Source organism: Ochotona princeps, chromosome 2 (assembly GCF_030435755.1).
Source record: "Ochotona princeps isolate mOchPri1 chromosome 2, mOchPri1.hap1, whole genome shotgun sequence".
NCBI lineage: Eukaryota > Metazoa > Chordata > Mammalia > Lagomorpha > Ochotonidae > Ochotona > Ochotona princeps.
In genome coordinates, this window is record NC_080833.1 from 71924578 (window position 1) to 71939555 (window position 14978).

A 14978-nucleotide genomic window follows, 5' to 3' on the forward strand; every position below is an offset into this window, starting at 1 on the left:
CAGGCTGGGCTAGCCAACTGTATCCACTGGTGCAGGTATCAGCCAGAGTAAGGACAGACTGGTTGGGCTTTGTCACAGCATCAAATGGCAAGTACTGGAACTGGGGGCAAGTCCTTTCAAGCAAGACTGAAGAACCACCTGGAGAATACAAGATCCTGGGCTGGGAGTGGGCCTAGTAGGGAAACTGTTGGCCCCTCACCGATGGGATGTAACTACCACTGGTGAGCATGAGCTGGGGGTCAGCCTGACTAGAAGGTGGTGGCACCTGCTGGCATTAATGCAGGCTGAGAAGTGGGGCTGGTTGTGTTGAGTTAGACTGAAGCACCCATTGATGTGTGTGAGAGCTGGATAGGATATGGGAAAGACTGGGCCAGTCTGCTGCACATTAGGTAAGCACAGGAACCAAGGCTCAGGGTGGGTCTAGTGAGAGTTACTTGGAGTTGCTTCGACTAGCTGCAGTTCCTGCTTGTCTGTGTGAGGGCCAAGTGTGTAGTAGGCTGAGTGGGCTGCAACATCCATTGATTTGTGTAAGAGACTGGGCTGGAGACAGAACTGACCCAGCAATTGTAGCTGCTAGTGTGTATATAGGATGATGTGGGTGACAGACTAAGCCAGACCACATAAAAGCATATAGGAGAATCAGGTCTGGGATCACCTCAGACGAGGTTTCTGTGGGGATCCCCCAACCGAATCACTGGACTCAGAATTCCAACCATGGGGAGAATTGCAGGATCTGTGTACTGACTGTGGAGTTCATGTGTCAGACAGAACTGAACCTCCTCAGAAGAACAGATGGAGCAGTAGATAGCATACTCAGATGCACAGGGAGGATATGGCAGTCCATTGGGGCCTGCAGAAGACATCTGGTACCATAGCAGAGAAAGGAGGGCAGAATAAATTGAACAACTAATCTAGCTAAGTGTTGACAGCAAATATCTGGGTGACCCTAAGGTAGACTATGTCAGTCAGTGGACATTGGAAGGACTTCCTCATGTTTGAGTCAGTGAGATCGACAGCATTTCAGAACTATTGAAACCACTTAGGTTGAACCCTCGTAGCATGCTTCACATTGGGGACCCTGGGATGACGTCATGTAGCTGTTTCCCATCTCGGGCACTGAGGCAGTTGGGAGGCTGGGTTTGGCTTTTGCCCTATCTCCCCACTTTTGGCAGATATAGGAGGAAGGAAAAGGTTTGGAAACAATGATCACAACCACTTTTCCCTGGTCCTCAACCCTTCTCACCCTAATCAACTATGTAAAGATCATCAAAAATAAAATAATAAATAAATAAATAAAGGAAGATTATGCCCTCTGTAAATACAAGTAGTAGTTTTATTTCTTCCTTTCTGATTTAGAAGACTGCAATTTTGTTTATATATACACAAGGAATGTATCCGTCTCCTCCCCATTGACTTTTTTTTTAAACCACAATTTCCACTGTTTGGAGAGTACCCTTAAAGTGGAACATTATACTCCGTTGCACATGAAGCCAGTTTTGCAGGAGGGATTTGGAGCCTTTTGTTCTACAAGCATCTCCCTAAAGCCATCTCTGTGGAGCTGGGTAGAGAGCACGGCCACCTCTCTTAGAGAGACACGTCTATTTTGGTGGCTGGGTGCTAGGTGGAAGGGAGGCAGTACATCATTTTGGCTTGTGTCTGACTGTAGCTAGAACCACCCCCCCGCCGTTGTCTGCACGGTTTTGGTGGTGCCATGCTCTCAAGGCAGATGCCTCGTCTCACTAGAGGAGGGTAGATGGAAGGAGAGAAATGCCACCAGCTGACCACATTTACGTGGAGCATGGGGGGAGCTGGGAGTAGGCAGAATGAGCAATGGTGATGTCTTTCCCCTTACTGAGAAGGCAAACTTTTGATTGGCGTCTGCAAGGAGAGCTGTCCTTGTGTGCTTAGCTCATGTGTCTGGAGTGGAGTTTCTGTTCTACTGAACTAGGAATGGCAAGGAAAAGTGTGGTCTCAGTTCAAATGCCATAGACTCGCAGTGCTCTTACCAAGTGTATAAATTTTCTCCCTTTGCTATATATATTTATGACGATTTGCAGGGACTTTAAATGTATGGTTTTTCTAGAAAGAATTCTCAGCAGTTTCACTAGGAAGTGGATCTGCAGAACTCCCACTGTCACCAGCGAGGTGGAAATCTTCTCACTGCCATCTGCTAGGTGACCACAATGTTTTGTCCTCACCTCACCCAGTAAATGGGGACATCTGAGAGACTGGGGTGGGTTAAAGGAAAAGTAAGGTCACTCAGGATGGGAACAAAGACCTAATCATAGCATCCCAGCATGATAAATATATTCCTGTGATCCAGATGTTATCCATAGTAGAGGTCAGCAGTTAGAGCAATCTTGCAATAGTCACACTTGTCCATGAATTCTCAGTTTCTCTTTAAATACTCCCAGCAAAAGGGGAGTTCACTGCTGTCAGCTTAACTGGTTAGTATCTCCATGAGCAACATGATCATGTAACACCAAAGCAGCTTGTGCCACCCCAGGTGGGCTGCATGGACAGGTAGACAGAAGGAGGCACAGAACACAGGCTTGTCAGGATCCTGAACAACTTTATGTCACCAGAAGGTCACAGGAGTGCTGCAAAAAAAGCAGCTCTGTGGTTTCAGATGCCAGGTGCCCAGGAGACTGGTCTAATTTTAGAACAAACATAGTGCTTACTAAAGAGGTCTCAGACACACGGTTTTGGAGTGCAACGATCTTGCACCCTCCAGCCACGCATGCTCATGTTCTCTGGCTGGTTCCATTTCAATCATTCTCTCTATTGAGGAAGGAAGTACCAGACCACTGAACTGCCATTTGCATGAGGAATTTGCCAGGGGTCATGATTTAAACGCTGCTTTTGTGGGACGGTTGGTGATGGTGTGTGTCTGATGGTCTGAAGCTCATTTTCATCCTGGCACTGTGCTGACACCCTCTGTCCTTTTCAGATCCTTCCTCTGCCCTTCTCTGCTGGCTTTTTGCCCTGGGAGGCCGACGCCTACTGCAGGCATCTCATTGTGTTCTATGGGTTCGGCCAAGGGGGAGACCAGCAGATCAGAGAGAAAAGAGACAGAAACTGAGATGCTTCTGTCCTGCTCTGTATGGTTCTCTGTATGGGGTTGTGGTCCTGCACAATTTCCTGTTTGTCCTTCTGGGCCTAGAAGTGCTGTTGACAGCTGATTGCTCAGTGTCTCACTGCCTCTGCCTCCCCCACCTAATCCTCACACTCCTGAAACACCTTCACACCAATCTCTTCATTTGCACCTGTTAAAGATGACTTCTCTGTTCTACCAGACTCTCGGCAGCATCTCACCCTGGCAGCAATGTCAGGCACAGAAAGGAAGAGATCACCCTCTTCCTTCAGGGGTGTCCCCTGTTACTGTCCCGACATTAACTCCAGGGGACTATGCCCATCTGGGTTTCCTGTAAACACAATAGATGATTTTGTTCAAATCCTGCCCTGGAATTATAAATCCCTGTTGGAAACCCAAGCATCCCACAAACTCCTTTGAGAGGTAGAAACACTAGCCTGCCTGCCTGCCTGCCTTCCTTCCTTCCTTCCTTCCTCCCTTCCTTCCTTCCTTCCTTCCTTCCTCTTTCTCTCTCTCTTTCTTTCTTCCTTCCTTTCTTTTTTTGGTAAAGGTTTATTTTATTTTTATTGCAAAGTCAGATATACAGAGAGGAGGAGAGACAGAGAGAAAGATCTTCTGTCTGATGATTCACTCTGCAAGTGACCACAACGGCCGGTGCTGCACGGATCTGAAGCCAAGAGTCAGGAACTTCCAGGTCTCCCACGTGGGTGCAGGGTCCCAAGGCTTTGGGCCATCCTCAACTGCTTTCCCAGGCCACAAGTAGGGAGCTGAATGGGAAGCTGGGCAGCTTGGATCAAAACCGGCACCCATATTGGATCCTGGCACGTTCAAGGTGAGGACTTTAGCCACTGTGTACCGTGCTGGGCCCAAAGCTAGCGTTTCTACAAAGCTATGCTGTTGTTTGAAATCAGAGCTTGTATGTTTCTTGAACGTTTCTCATATCAGCATGAAATATGTACAATCTTTGTGTCCCTGTGGGTTAGAGGGTAATTTCAACACACAACACAGAGAATCCCGATTAGTTACAAACATTTTGTCATCTGAGTTCTTTCTTTAAAGTTCTGGATAATCAATAAACTCCCTGTCCTTGAGCAGAGAGTTGAAAGTTACTTTTAAAGGGGGAAACCTGGATGATATTGGTCATTGTCAAAAGATACAGAATATTGTCATGCAAGGTGTAAGTCTAGAGAGCTAATGAATACAGCAATGAGATTATAGTTGATGATTCTATATTGTACACTCAAGATTTGCTAACAGGAAAGGTTAAAAAAATATTCTCAAGACTCACATACGCACCCAAAACCAAGAAAATGGTAGCTATGTTGGGTGAGGAATATGTTAATTAACATAATTGTGGAGATTATTTCACAATGAGGCTGTATATAAAAATATCAAGTTGGACACATGCAGCTAGCCATTAATGGGTGAGATGCTTGTGTCTCACACTGGAACGCTTGAGTTTGATTTCTGGCTCTGGAGTCGGGTTCCACTTCCTGCTAGCACAGGCCCTGAGTGAAAACTTTGATGACAGAAATTCTTGGGACCCTGCAACCCACATGGAAAATCCAGACTGAATTCCCAACTCCTGACTGGCATAGACCTGGCCACTGGGGAGGGGGCTAGCAAAAAGGAGTTCTCTCTCTGCTTCTGCAACAAAAAGCGAACAAAACCAATGGAACAAAAACCATTAAGTATACTCTGAGAGCCAGCAGATGATTGTATGAAGCACCTAAGTCCCTGACACACACATGGGGACCTGAGTGGAGTTCCTGACTCCAGCCTGGCCCAGCCACAGCTGTTGCCAGCATTTGGAGAGTGAACCAATGGATGGAAGCTGTCTTCTTTGATTGCTCTACCTTCCAAATCAGTAAAACAAATAAAAAACCCAACCAAAACCAAACCAAAAATTCCTGCCAAATCATTTATCTGAAATACTATCTGCTTCAGTTTGTTAACTTATAACTCAATACATTTGGGGGTGTGTGTGGAAATTTTATGTATAAGAAATAAGCTGGGCCCAGTGGCGTGGCCTAGTGGCTAAAGTCCTCGCCTTGAAAGCCCCGGGATCCCATATGGGCGCCGGTTCTAATCCCGGCAGCTCCACTTCCCATCCAGCTCCCTGCTTGTGGCCTGGGAAAGCAGTTGAGGACGGCCCAGTGCATTGGGAGCCTGCACCTGCGTGGGAGACCCGGAAGAGGTTCCAGGTTCTTGGCATCGGATCGGCGCGCATCGGCCCGTTGTGGGTCACTTGGGGAGTGAATCATCGGATAGAAGATCTTCCTCTCTGTCTCTCCTTCTCTCTGTATATCTGGCTGTAATAAAATGAATAAATGTTTAAAAAAAAAAAAGAAATAAGCAGACTACCTTCTTTGGTTTGCGTTATTTATGTAAATTCTTTCTCTGCCTTCATGGCTACATGACTAAGCTTTGGGCTTATGGAGGGGCTTCCAACAATCGAAACACTCGTAATTGATTTTAGATATTCTTGTCATAGTCCAGCCCAGGCATTATTTTACCAGTTCACTGGTATACTTGTTTGAATATTTTATTTATTTATAGAGACAGTAACATTTTTGGCACTTACACAGTCTTCTAAAAGCCCTATAACCTCTGTTATCTTGTGCTATATGTGGCCCAGCTTTCACTAAGTTGAAAATGAGTGTTTGGAGGGGGAAGGGAGAGAGGAAACATTTGTATCTGCCAACATTTTCCTGTGTAAGTATTTTTGCGGGCGGCCCAAGGAAACTTGTGAATTCACCATGGAAGTTGTCAGGACAGCTTGGAGGCAACAACAATGAAAGTCCCAAGTTATTTCTGGAGCAGCTGATTGATGTTTCAAAAAGGAATGACATTTTGATGGATCCAAGCTTGCTGTGATAGGAGTTAATGAGGATAATGATGATAATAATGACATTTATAATGCATTTTTCTTGCAGAAAATCCCATGGTTCTTTTCTTTAATTTTATTTTTTTATTATTTTGAAAAAGTTCATTACAAATATGAGGGGAACATGGATTCATGTGGGCCATAAAATGGGGTGGAATGTGTTGTAGGTAGGGGAAATGTGGGTGAGAGAGAGACATTCCTGCCTTCCCTCCTGTGTCTATGGGGGTTAGGAGGGCTGGGGAAGGCATTCCACTTCCTGCTGTCACATGTGCCAACGAATGGGAGGGGTCTTATGAAGCTGCCTCCAGGACCCCAGCTAGGGGAAGAATGTCCTGAGGGAGTTACTTGAGTGGTATATTGGTTGAATTTACATATAGCAGGGAAAGTATGACTTCCAGCTTGCAACCCTAAGCTAGTTGTCTTGTTGTCCCATTTCTGTCCATCTAATGGATCCTTCTGGCTAGCTGTAAACTTTCCATTCAGTGGCTATGTCTGTGTTCCCTCATCACCCTGACTGCTCTGAGAGGTTGTTGGCTTCACTGGACAGGTAGTGACAGTTTCTATCCTCCTATGGGCTGCTTGTTGTTATGTAAGTTCTAGGGCCTCTTGGCTGTCCCTGACTAGAGTGTCCACAGACTAGACCTGAAGAGTTGTGTAGCTTGCTGTTTTTTGCACCTTTTGAAGAGGTACTTGAAATTTTCTATTGGACTGGAAGAGCAGGCTGCCTTATTTTTGGTGTGTATCTTTGTAGGATCTTCACCATTGCATGGGAGTCAGCAGTGGAGGTGGCTGTCATACACTGTGTGTTCTGAGGATGGACCATACACTTATGGGCTCTGTTTCTTGAAACTGGGTGTCCTGTCTGTCTGAGGCATTTATGAGGTATAAGAAGCTCATTCCTGGTCATGCCTCCCTAGCCGACCCACCCCCAATCCTAATTCTGTGTGCACTGTGAATGCAGTAGCCTGGCTCAACTGACCTTCAGCCTTATCTCTTACATGCGCTGGTGGGTGGAGCAGTCCGGCTGTGGAAGATGCTTCAGGTAACTCTACCCAGCCCACCTTAGCTCTGGCTCTTACACGCCCTGGCAGGTGAAGCAACCTGGTCAGAAAGACTCTACAGAATCCCTACCAGGCCAGGACACAAACCTATTTTTTCATAGATATAAATAAATCTTTAAAAAAAAAAACAAAAAACATAGGAGTTGGGAGGGGAAGACCTTATTTCTGTTGTCTCCTGGAAGGAAAATCGAGACAGTTTCTTGCTAGGTCTTCAGGCTCCATCTTGATGGTAAGAAGAAATGTTTGAATAAAGCATCAAACTTGGTGAAATTAGAGAAATACAAGTCTTTTTCTGTCCCAATCCATCTCCATAATGCTGCCAGAGCAAACTCCAATGCCACCGCTCCCTGACCCAGAGTCTTCAGGAGATTTCACAACTGCCAATTTCAGTCTGAGGAACAGACTGCCTTCAGGTCAGGCAGGGCATTTGCCATCCCAATTGCACTATCTTCCCATGTTTGTGTGTAATATTTGTTTTACCCTGTATCTCAGCCAATTGAATCCACTTACTTAGTTTGAGCACCTCATTCTCCTTTCCTAATGTCATCACACTAAATCACAATTTGTTTTTTGTCTGTCTTCCTTCTTGCATGCAAATTCATCAGGGACTATCCTCATTATATCCCCAGGAATCAGCTTACTCCATTGCAAAATAACACCTGCCCTAAAGGAACGTTTCTCATGCAAATGATATCAAAGAACTGAAGGATTCTTTGCAAGAAAGATACATTGTAAATATCTTCATCACTATCCTCATTAACTCCTGACACAGCAAGTTTGGATCCAACAAATCACTTCCTTGTGATGTGCACAAGGTGCTGCCTCATGTCTACTTCTATTTATGCTATTCCTGCAGCCTAGAGTGCCTGCAAATCCACCTCCACCTACTGGAGCTATGGTTGTCTCTCCAAGCCCAAAACCAATCCTGACTCTCTTTGGTCTCCCTTTCTCAGGAACCGCCACAGTCTTCTAAAGTGCTTCTAAAGTGCTTCCTGCCTGATGTTGCTCCGTATTATTGTGCACTCATGTGGTCTTCCTTTTCTGCCTGTCCTAGACTGTCCCGGAAAAGCTGGAACTGTACCCCAGAGCCTGGCAGCAAGTATGTTACATGGTTATTCAATATGCTGTTGACCGCCTTTCTTCATTCAGCACAACCCCCTTTTCTGAATCTGCAGTTTTCCAGGGGTGGATGTTTTTCTCCTTCTTTCCAGTTTTAGAAAGTGGGGAGGGAGATGAACTTGGCCCCTCCTCCCTGCCCCCCCAACTCTTCTTTCAGCTCGGATGCCCCTCTGCTCTTGTGAGTCGTGGGGAGAAAGGCTTCCATTTTCTTTTGCTACCAAAGCCAGATTTTCAGGGATGGCATTTGGCATTTTGCCTTTTCCAGATGCATCACAGATGCCAATCTTTATAATGGAGACTGAATCAAGGCAACAACAGCAGTGAGAAAGTGTGACTCAATCAATGCCATCTCTAAGGAATTCTGATACCAGTCTGTGCATCTGGTGAGCATTCACAGTATCGCTGTGTTATGATGAGATCACAGCAGATTGAACTAACTCTGGGGCTGTGTGAAGGCTTGAGCAGCACATTTTTGATAGCACAAAGCCCTCTGGCTAACAGCAGTATGGGCATACTGACCATCTGTAATACAATACCCTGTATAATTCAGAAAGGGCTGTTCCAATAACCATACTGTCAGATATTTGGGATTGTTAAAATTGATGATGTAGATCTCCATTCATTGCAATGGAAATATGCCCATGTATTACTAAGTGAAGGGAGCAGACTACAGAAGAGCAGGATTATGTAAAATTATACCTTATTTATATCTGTCTCTATTCATAAATGTGTAGATATCTTCTGAAATGTTAACCGTGATCATTTCTAGCTCCAGGTGGTAAAATTCAGAACAAGTTTTTCTTTCCTTTTATTTTTACCATTTTTTTATTGGTACTACTTGGAGTTTACATTTACCTGGTACAGTTGTTAGTTTTACAATTTGGAAAAGGAATCAATACAGTTCATTCCTCTTGAGATAAATTGTTGGAAATAAAAAAATGGCTTGTTAATAAAAACCTTCATGTTTTCTAAGATTCTTAATGTAAAGCAAATAAAACAAACTCTCGTGTGAGGGAAGAAGGCAATCATCTGACCATGTCCAGGGCTGCATCACAGTATGGTTCACAGTAACAGGAAAAAGGGGGATGGGCATTGTGGCACAGCACCTTAAGCTGCTACTTGGGATACCCACATTCCATATTGAAGTGTCAGTTTGAGTCCTGGCTTCTCTGCATTTCAGATCTAGCTTCTGTTAATGGATTTGGGAGGCTGGAGAAGATGGCCTAAGAGCCTGGGTCCCTGTCACCCAGGTGGGAAACCAAGAGGGAGTCTTGAGCTCTTGGCTTTGCTTGGCCCATGCCTTGACTGCTGCTGCCATTTGAGTAAATGAATGAGATGAACGATCTTGCTCATGCGTTCTGTTTCTTTCCATCTCTTCTTCTGTCACTGTCTCTTTCAAATAAATAAATAAATCCTGAAAAGATACTGGGGAAAATGTTTTGGAGTTATGGCATAGTGCATTAAGCTGCTGCTTGCAGTGCCTACATTCCACACTGGAGTGCCAGTTGGAGGCCTGCCTGAATGCTTCCAATACAGCCTTCGCTGCTAATGCGCCAGAGAAAGCAGCAGATGATGGACCGACCGTGTGAATATGTGAGCTCCTGTCATTCACGTCAGAAGCCTGGATAGAGCGCCAGGCTTCTGGTTTCAGCCTGGCCCAACCAGCAGATAGAATATCTCTTAGGTTTTGTGTCTCCCTCTCCTTCATTTTCTCTCTCTCTCTTACTTTCTATTGCCCTTATTTCCAAGCACATTAAAAAAAAATAGACACATTTTGGAAGGAGCAAGGTGAAATCAAGTTGTCCTGACCTGCCATGGGTCACATGCACACTTTTCATTCTTTTTTCTTGTAAGATTTCTTTTTGTTTGAAAAGCAGAGTTACCTAGAAAAAAGGAGGGAGAGACGGAGAGAGAGAGAGAGAATCTTCCATCTGTTGGTTCACTTCCTAAATGGCTGCAGGGTCTGAAGCTGAGCTGCTCTGGAGCTAGGAGCTAGGAGCCAGGAGCCTGCTCCAGGTCTTCCATGCAAGTGCAGGGACTCAAGGAATCCAGCCACGCTATGCTTCTTTCCCAGGCCATAATCAGGAAGCTGATTCAAAAATGCAGCAGCTAGGACATGAGTTGGTGCCCATATGGGTTGCTGGTGCCATAGATGCAGGCTTAGCGTTCTATGCCAAACCATGATACACACATTTTCCTTTTTTCTTTAATATTTTGTTTATTTCTATTGGAAAATCAGCTATACAGAGACAAAGATCTCCCATCTGCTGGTTCACTTCTCAAGTGGCCACAATGGCTGGAGTTGCGTTGATCCAAAGCCGGGAGCCAGGAACTTCTTCCAGGTCTCCTTTGCAGGTCCCAGGGCTTTGGGCCATCCTCTACTGCCACAAGTAGGGAGCTAGATGGGAAATAGAGCAGCTGGGACATGAACTGGCACTCATATGGGATATCAATGTGTGCAAGGTGATGACTTTAACCACTAGGTACTGCACCAGGCCCAATACACACACTTTTGAAGTGTGTGTCACTTCAGGTGCCATTCTAATCCAAGTACTGACAGCAGTTGATTTAATTCTGTGACTTATAGTTTGACTAATTCTGTGATCTGTAGGGTGACAGAAAACACCCCCTGTGGGGTAGCAGAGAAAGGATAACTTCCTTTCTCATAATGATTCCTTTTGCAAAAAAGAGACATGTGCAGTGGCTCACAGTACAGCTCACACTTTATTCCATCGTGACTGATACATATGTAGGACTGGACAGCAAGAGAGTACAATCAGGGCAGACCTTCTCTGCATTACAGGGCCATAAAAGGCATTTCTGGTTTTGGCACACAGAGTGGATAACCATACGTTGGTGAGAACAAGATGGTCAGAAAAACAGAATGCAGGTATCTAACACCATGTTGGAATTGTGTCTGGGTTCTATAGAATGTTGAAGAGTAAGCAATCGCCAAGACCAACATGCAACTGTAAGTAAGTCACACATTCCTCTACAGACTATTGTCCTCCTTAGAGATGAAGTCTTAGCAATCTGTGTACAATAGCTTAAAAAGAATAGTCAATACTCATTAGAGGGTCTGCTTTCTGATTTCTATAGCAATCCATTATTGAAGAAGAGATAATGCTAAATAATATATTTTCTCTATGTCACTCTTATTAAATTGAATCATACCAACTGAATCTGACTTGACCATTACCTACTTAAATATAATGTATCATGTCTTTAAAATGTTGAAAAACAGTTCCTGCTAGTTTATCCCTCTTACAAATCACAATAGACAGGAGGAACCTATATAAAAGGTATTTCTCCTTTTTCAAAAATAACCTACGCTGATGGAAACATCAAAGCAGTAATTTTATTATGCTGCGAGTATTTTAGGTTTTCATATCATCCTGTCACACAGAGAGTCCAAGGGAGCTGGCCTGGAAGGTGTCCTAGCAGTGTGGGAGTAAGGTATGGAAGAGGCACCCAGGTTCTAAATGACTTTTTCAAGACTAAGAGAAGAGAGAAAGAAGCAAAGGCAAGGGAAAAAAATGAAAAGTTGCTTTCTGCAGCAGACCTTGTTACACAGAGAAATCTATTTACTTGTAATTGACTAAACATAACAGAAAACAGCTCTCTAATTGGGGATGATAGAGGGAAACTATTGAAAAACCACATGCCTGTTAGCCCAAATTGACTGACTGGGCTGTTTCTCCTGTGGCTGTTTGTGAGATGTTGAACTTGTATGGGGAGATTTTCTGCTTTTGCAATGCAGGGTTGATTTAACTCAAAAGGGCAGACACAGTTCTAAAGAGACAGTTTCTTTTATTAACCTGAGCCCATGGTTAATATTCCATCTCTCTGGGAAGAACATATTCATCCTTTGAAGGGAAGGTTTGAAATATAATGGCTGGCCCGGTAAGGTAACCTAGTGGTTAGGGTTTTCGCCTTTAACACGCTGGATCCCATATGGGTTCCAGTTCCAGTCTCGGTGGCCCTGCTTCCTATCCAGCTCCCTGCTTATGGCCTTGGAGTGCAGTGGAGGACGGCCCAAAGCCTTGGGACTTTGTACCCGTGTGGGAGATCTGGAAGAGGCTCCAGACTCCTGGCATCGGGTTGGCACAGCTCCAACCATTGTGGTCACTTGGGGAGTGAATCGATGGATGGAGGATCTTCCTCTCTGTCTCTCCTCCTCTCTGTATATCTGACTTTCCAATAAAAATAGAATAGATCATTTTTTAAAAAAAGAAATACAATGGTGACCAAGGTGGGGTTCTTTCAAAGGATGTACTTTGTTAGATATTTGCAGTGTGATATGGACTTTAAAGTTAAGCAAAGGAAGAATAAATTTCTTCAAATGTCTGTGATAAAGTTATTACGTCACTGACAAAAGGGAGTGGCTAAGGCCGTCTTGGCTCTCCCCAGGGTCTCTCACTTGTGGGTGCTAAGAGAAAGATGACATGAATGGAGGCCATTCTCTCTTGGTCATCAACATCAGGAATGTCTATGACCTCAGAGGTGAGTAGAGCAAACCCTGAAGAAACACACACTGATTTCTCTGGTCCTTAACCAACAAGTCATAGGCAATCCAGGAAAGATGGCAATGACCGGGAAGCTTGACAATGTGCCAGAGCCAGTCGCCATTTCCTGGAAAATAGATGCCAATTGGTGGATTCTTTTGGTTGTACGTAAGAGGAGGATCTTGTGCTTCCCCGTGGCATTGTTCTTTGTTAGAAATCATGTTGGCCGGGAGCTATGCAATGAGAAGGCTAGAGAAGAGGAAGCTTTATTGGAATTCCATAGCCAATCTCTGGGGCATTGCCAAGTGTGGTCGTCCACTGTCTGAGGTTGGTTTAACACTGAGCTGCAGCTCACACTCAACCATCTGTAACCATGTTTGCATGTGACATCTCCTTTGGAAGGAATGGCTCTTCTAGACTAATTAGGAGGCGTAGAAGGCTGGAAAATAGGCTGAAATCAAGGGAGAGGCAAAGAGAAATGAGGCGAAAGAGAAGAATAAGACTTTCCTTCAAGGAACTTTATGGTCAGTCATGAAGCAACAATTCATGGAATGTGACTTAAGACTTTCTAAGATGTTATACCCGCAGGTGTTTCTAAACTTCCTGATCCATAATCCCTTAGCAACAAATCATCTGGTGTTGTATTCACCTTCCCAGGTGTGGTGCCCTGATTCTGGAATTTACGTCTAAGCCTCTTTGTGACTGACACTCTCCCAAACAGCCTCTGGGGTTTGGGTCACTGGAATAGCTTGTCTGCTCGCAAGGAGAGAGGGAGGTTGTGGTTGCAGCTGGCAGGCAGAGGATACTGAGGGCAGACAGTGAACCTGCGCTGGAGGTAGCCAGGAAGCAAGACCTTAAATCGTATTCAAGACTGAGGTGGCTGTGATAGAAATGCAAAAGGCCAAAGAAAGTAACTGGGGGGGAAGAAGTTTCCAGAGTCTAGGAGGAAAACAGGGAGAATCTGTAGACGAAGAAATTTCACAGGAACCAAACATGATGCATGATAAAGGTATACTAATAAAAAAAAGCAGCTTATCTGACTGATCAAGACTTTCTTCAGCATTATATTGGCAACTAAACGATTTTTACACAGATAATACAAACATGAAAATGAGTGTGTCCTTACTATTATTAATCATATTTCAATGATTCATTAGCACTACCATGTTCTAGGTTGCTTAATTCATTTAGCAGGTCCACAGCTTTAAGTACCACTGTGAGGGGAAGTGGGGGGTGAGGATACAATTAAACTCATATTTTTTTTGTAAACAAGTTAGTAGCACAGTGGCACAGTAGATTGTCAAGGAAAACAACGGGAGAGGGGAGGGGACAGTCATGGGCCTTGCTGGCGCTGTCTTGCAAGGCAACCAGGGTGGGCCTCTTGCAGCTCAGGAGGTGGTCTTCTTGTTAATTAACACTGTGCTGCAGGTGAGCAGCCCATCCACCTTTTCCAGTTCAGAAATGCTCACGGGGATCAGCAGATAGTCCTTCAGTTTCTCGTAAACCTACAGAGGGAAAGCATGAGAACAATGGTTATGCTTTTGCTCTCTGCGGCCCTGGGTTACGCAGACTTGACTGGGTTTGTGTCTGAGCTTCTCAGTCATTTAACCTCAACAGACGTATGAGACTCAGACCCTACATAGACACATACCCACCGTCAGAGAGCCAGTAGCAGTTGGCTAGCTGCTAGCCCTGCAATTTCGCCTCCAAGTCAAGAGGTGTTAGCAATGTGGGTGTTGCTGGACTACCTTTCCTCTGCCTCTTTCAGGGCTGCATGAAGCAACTGGTCAGAGTCAGGGGAGCTCTGTCTGCACCTGACACACTCTCTGCTTTTAAAACCCTCTTGACTAGAACGTTTCCTTACCAGCACCACCGGAATGTTTTTGACAAAATATAATTTAGAATAGTTCAGGTCAAGCAGTTTCTAAATTACAGGTGTGAGTTTTACAGCATCTTTTGACCACAGAAAGAAAACATGTCAGAACTTCAAATTTCGGTCCACGGATTTTTGTCTGATGATCAAACAAAGCTCTTCTCAAACAACAGAGTTGCTTAATAACACACTGCCTCAATACCACCTGCCATGTTTGTTTAGGAAACTGTGTTCCTTAACCTCAGTACAGGGCGGAGGAGTGCAGCAGTTAGACACAGTCAGTCAGTTCCAAACCTGGTTCTGCCAGTGCAGGCACATCTCCACCCAGCCTCAATGTACCTTTTTGTAAGACTGGAGGGATAACCCAGCCCTCCTAAGGGAGCTACAAACTCTCATAGGATGGCTATAAGGCTAAATAAAACATTCTAGGAACAGTGGA

The 14978-nt window shown here is 44.7% G+C and overlaps 1 protein-coding gene and 1 long non-coding RNA gene across 5 annotated transcripts in view; one reads left to right on the plus strand and one right to left on the minus strand.

Moving 5' to 3' along the window:
* The window catches only part of LOC131478560 (uncharacterized), a 217982-nt gene that overhangs the window by 35752 nt on the left and 167252 nt on the right, over positions 1-14978 (plus strand). The gene's annotated exons all lie outside the window — the stretch shown is intronic.
* Positions 12493-14978, minus strand: part of DDAH1 (dimethylarginine dimethylaminohydrolase 1) — a 281329-nt gene continuing 278843 nt past the window's right edge. The window contains exon 6 of one of the 3 annotated variants that reach the window (XM_058658773.1): positions 12493-14171. In XM_058658773.1, the coding sequence (XP_058514756.1) occupies positions 14055-14171 (117 nt within the window). In that variant the 3' untranslated portion in view covers positions 12493-14054. The remainder of the gene's footprint in view (positions 14172-14978) is intronic. The other 2 variants (XM_058658763.1, XM_058658769.1) reach the window with 2 other exon arrangements.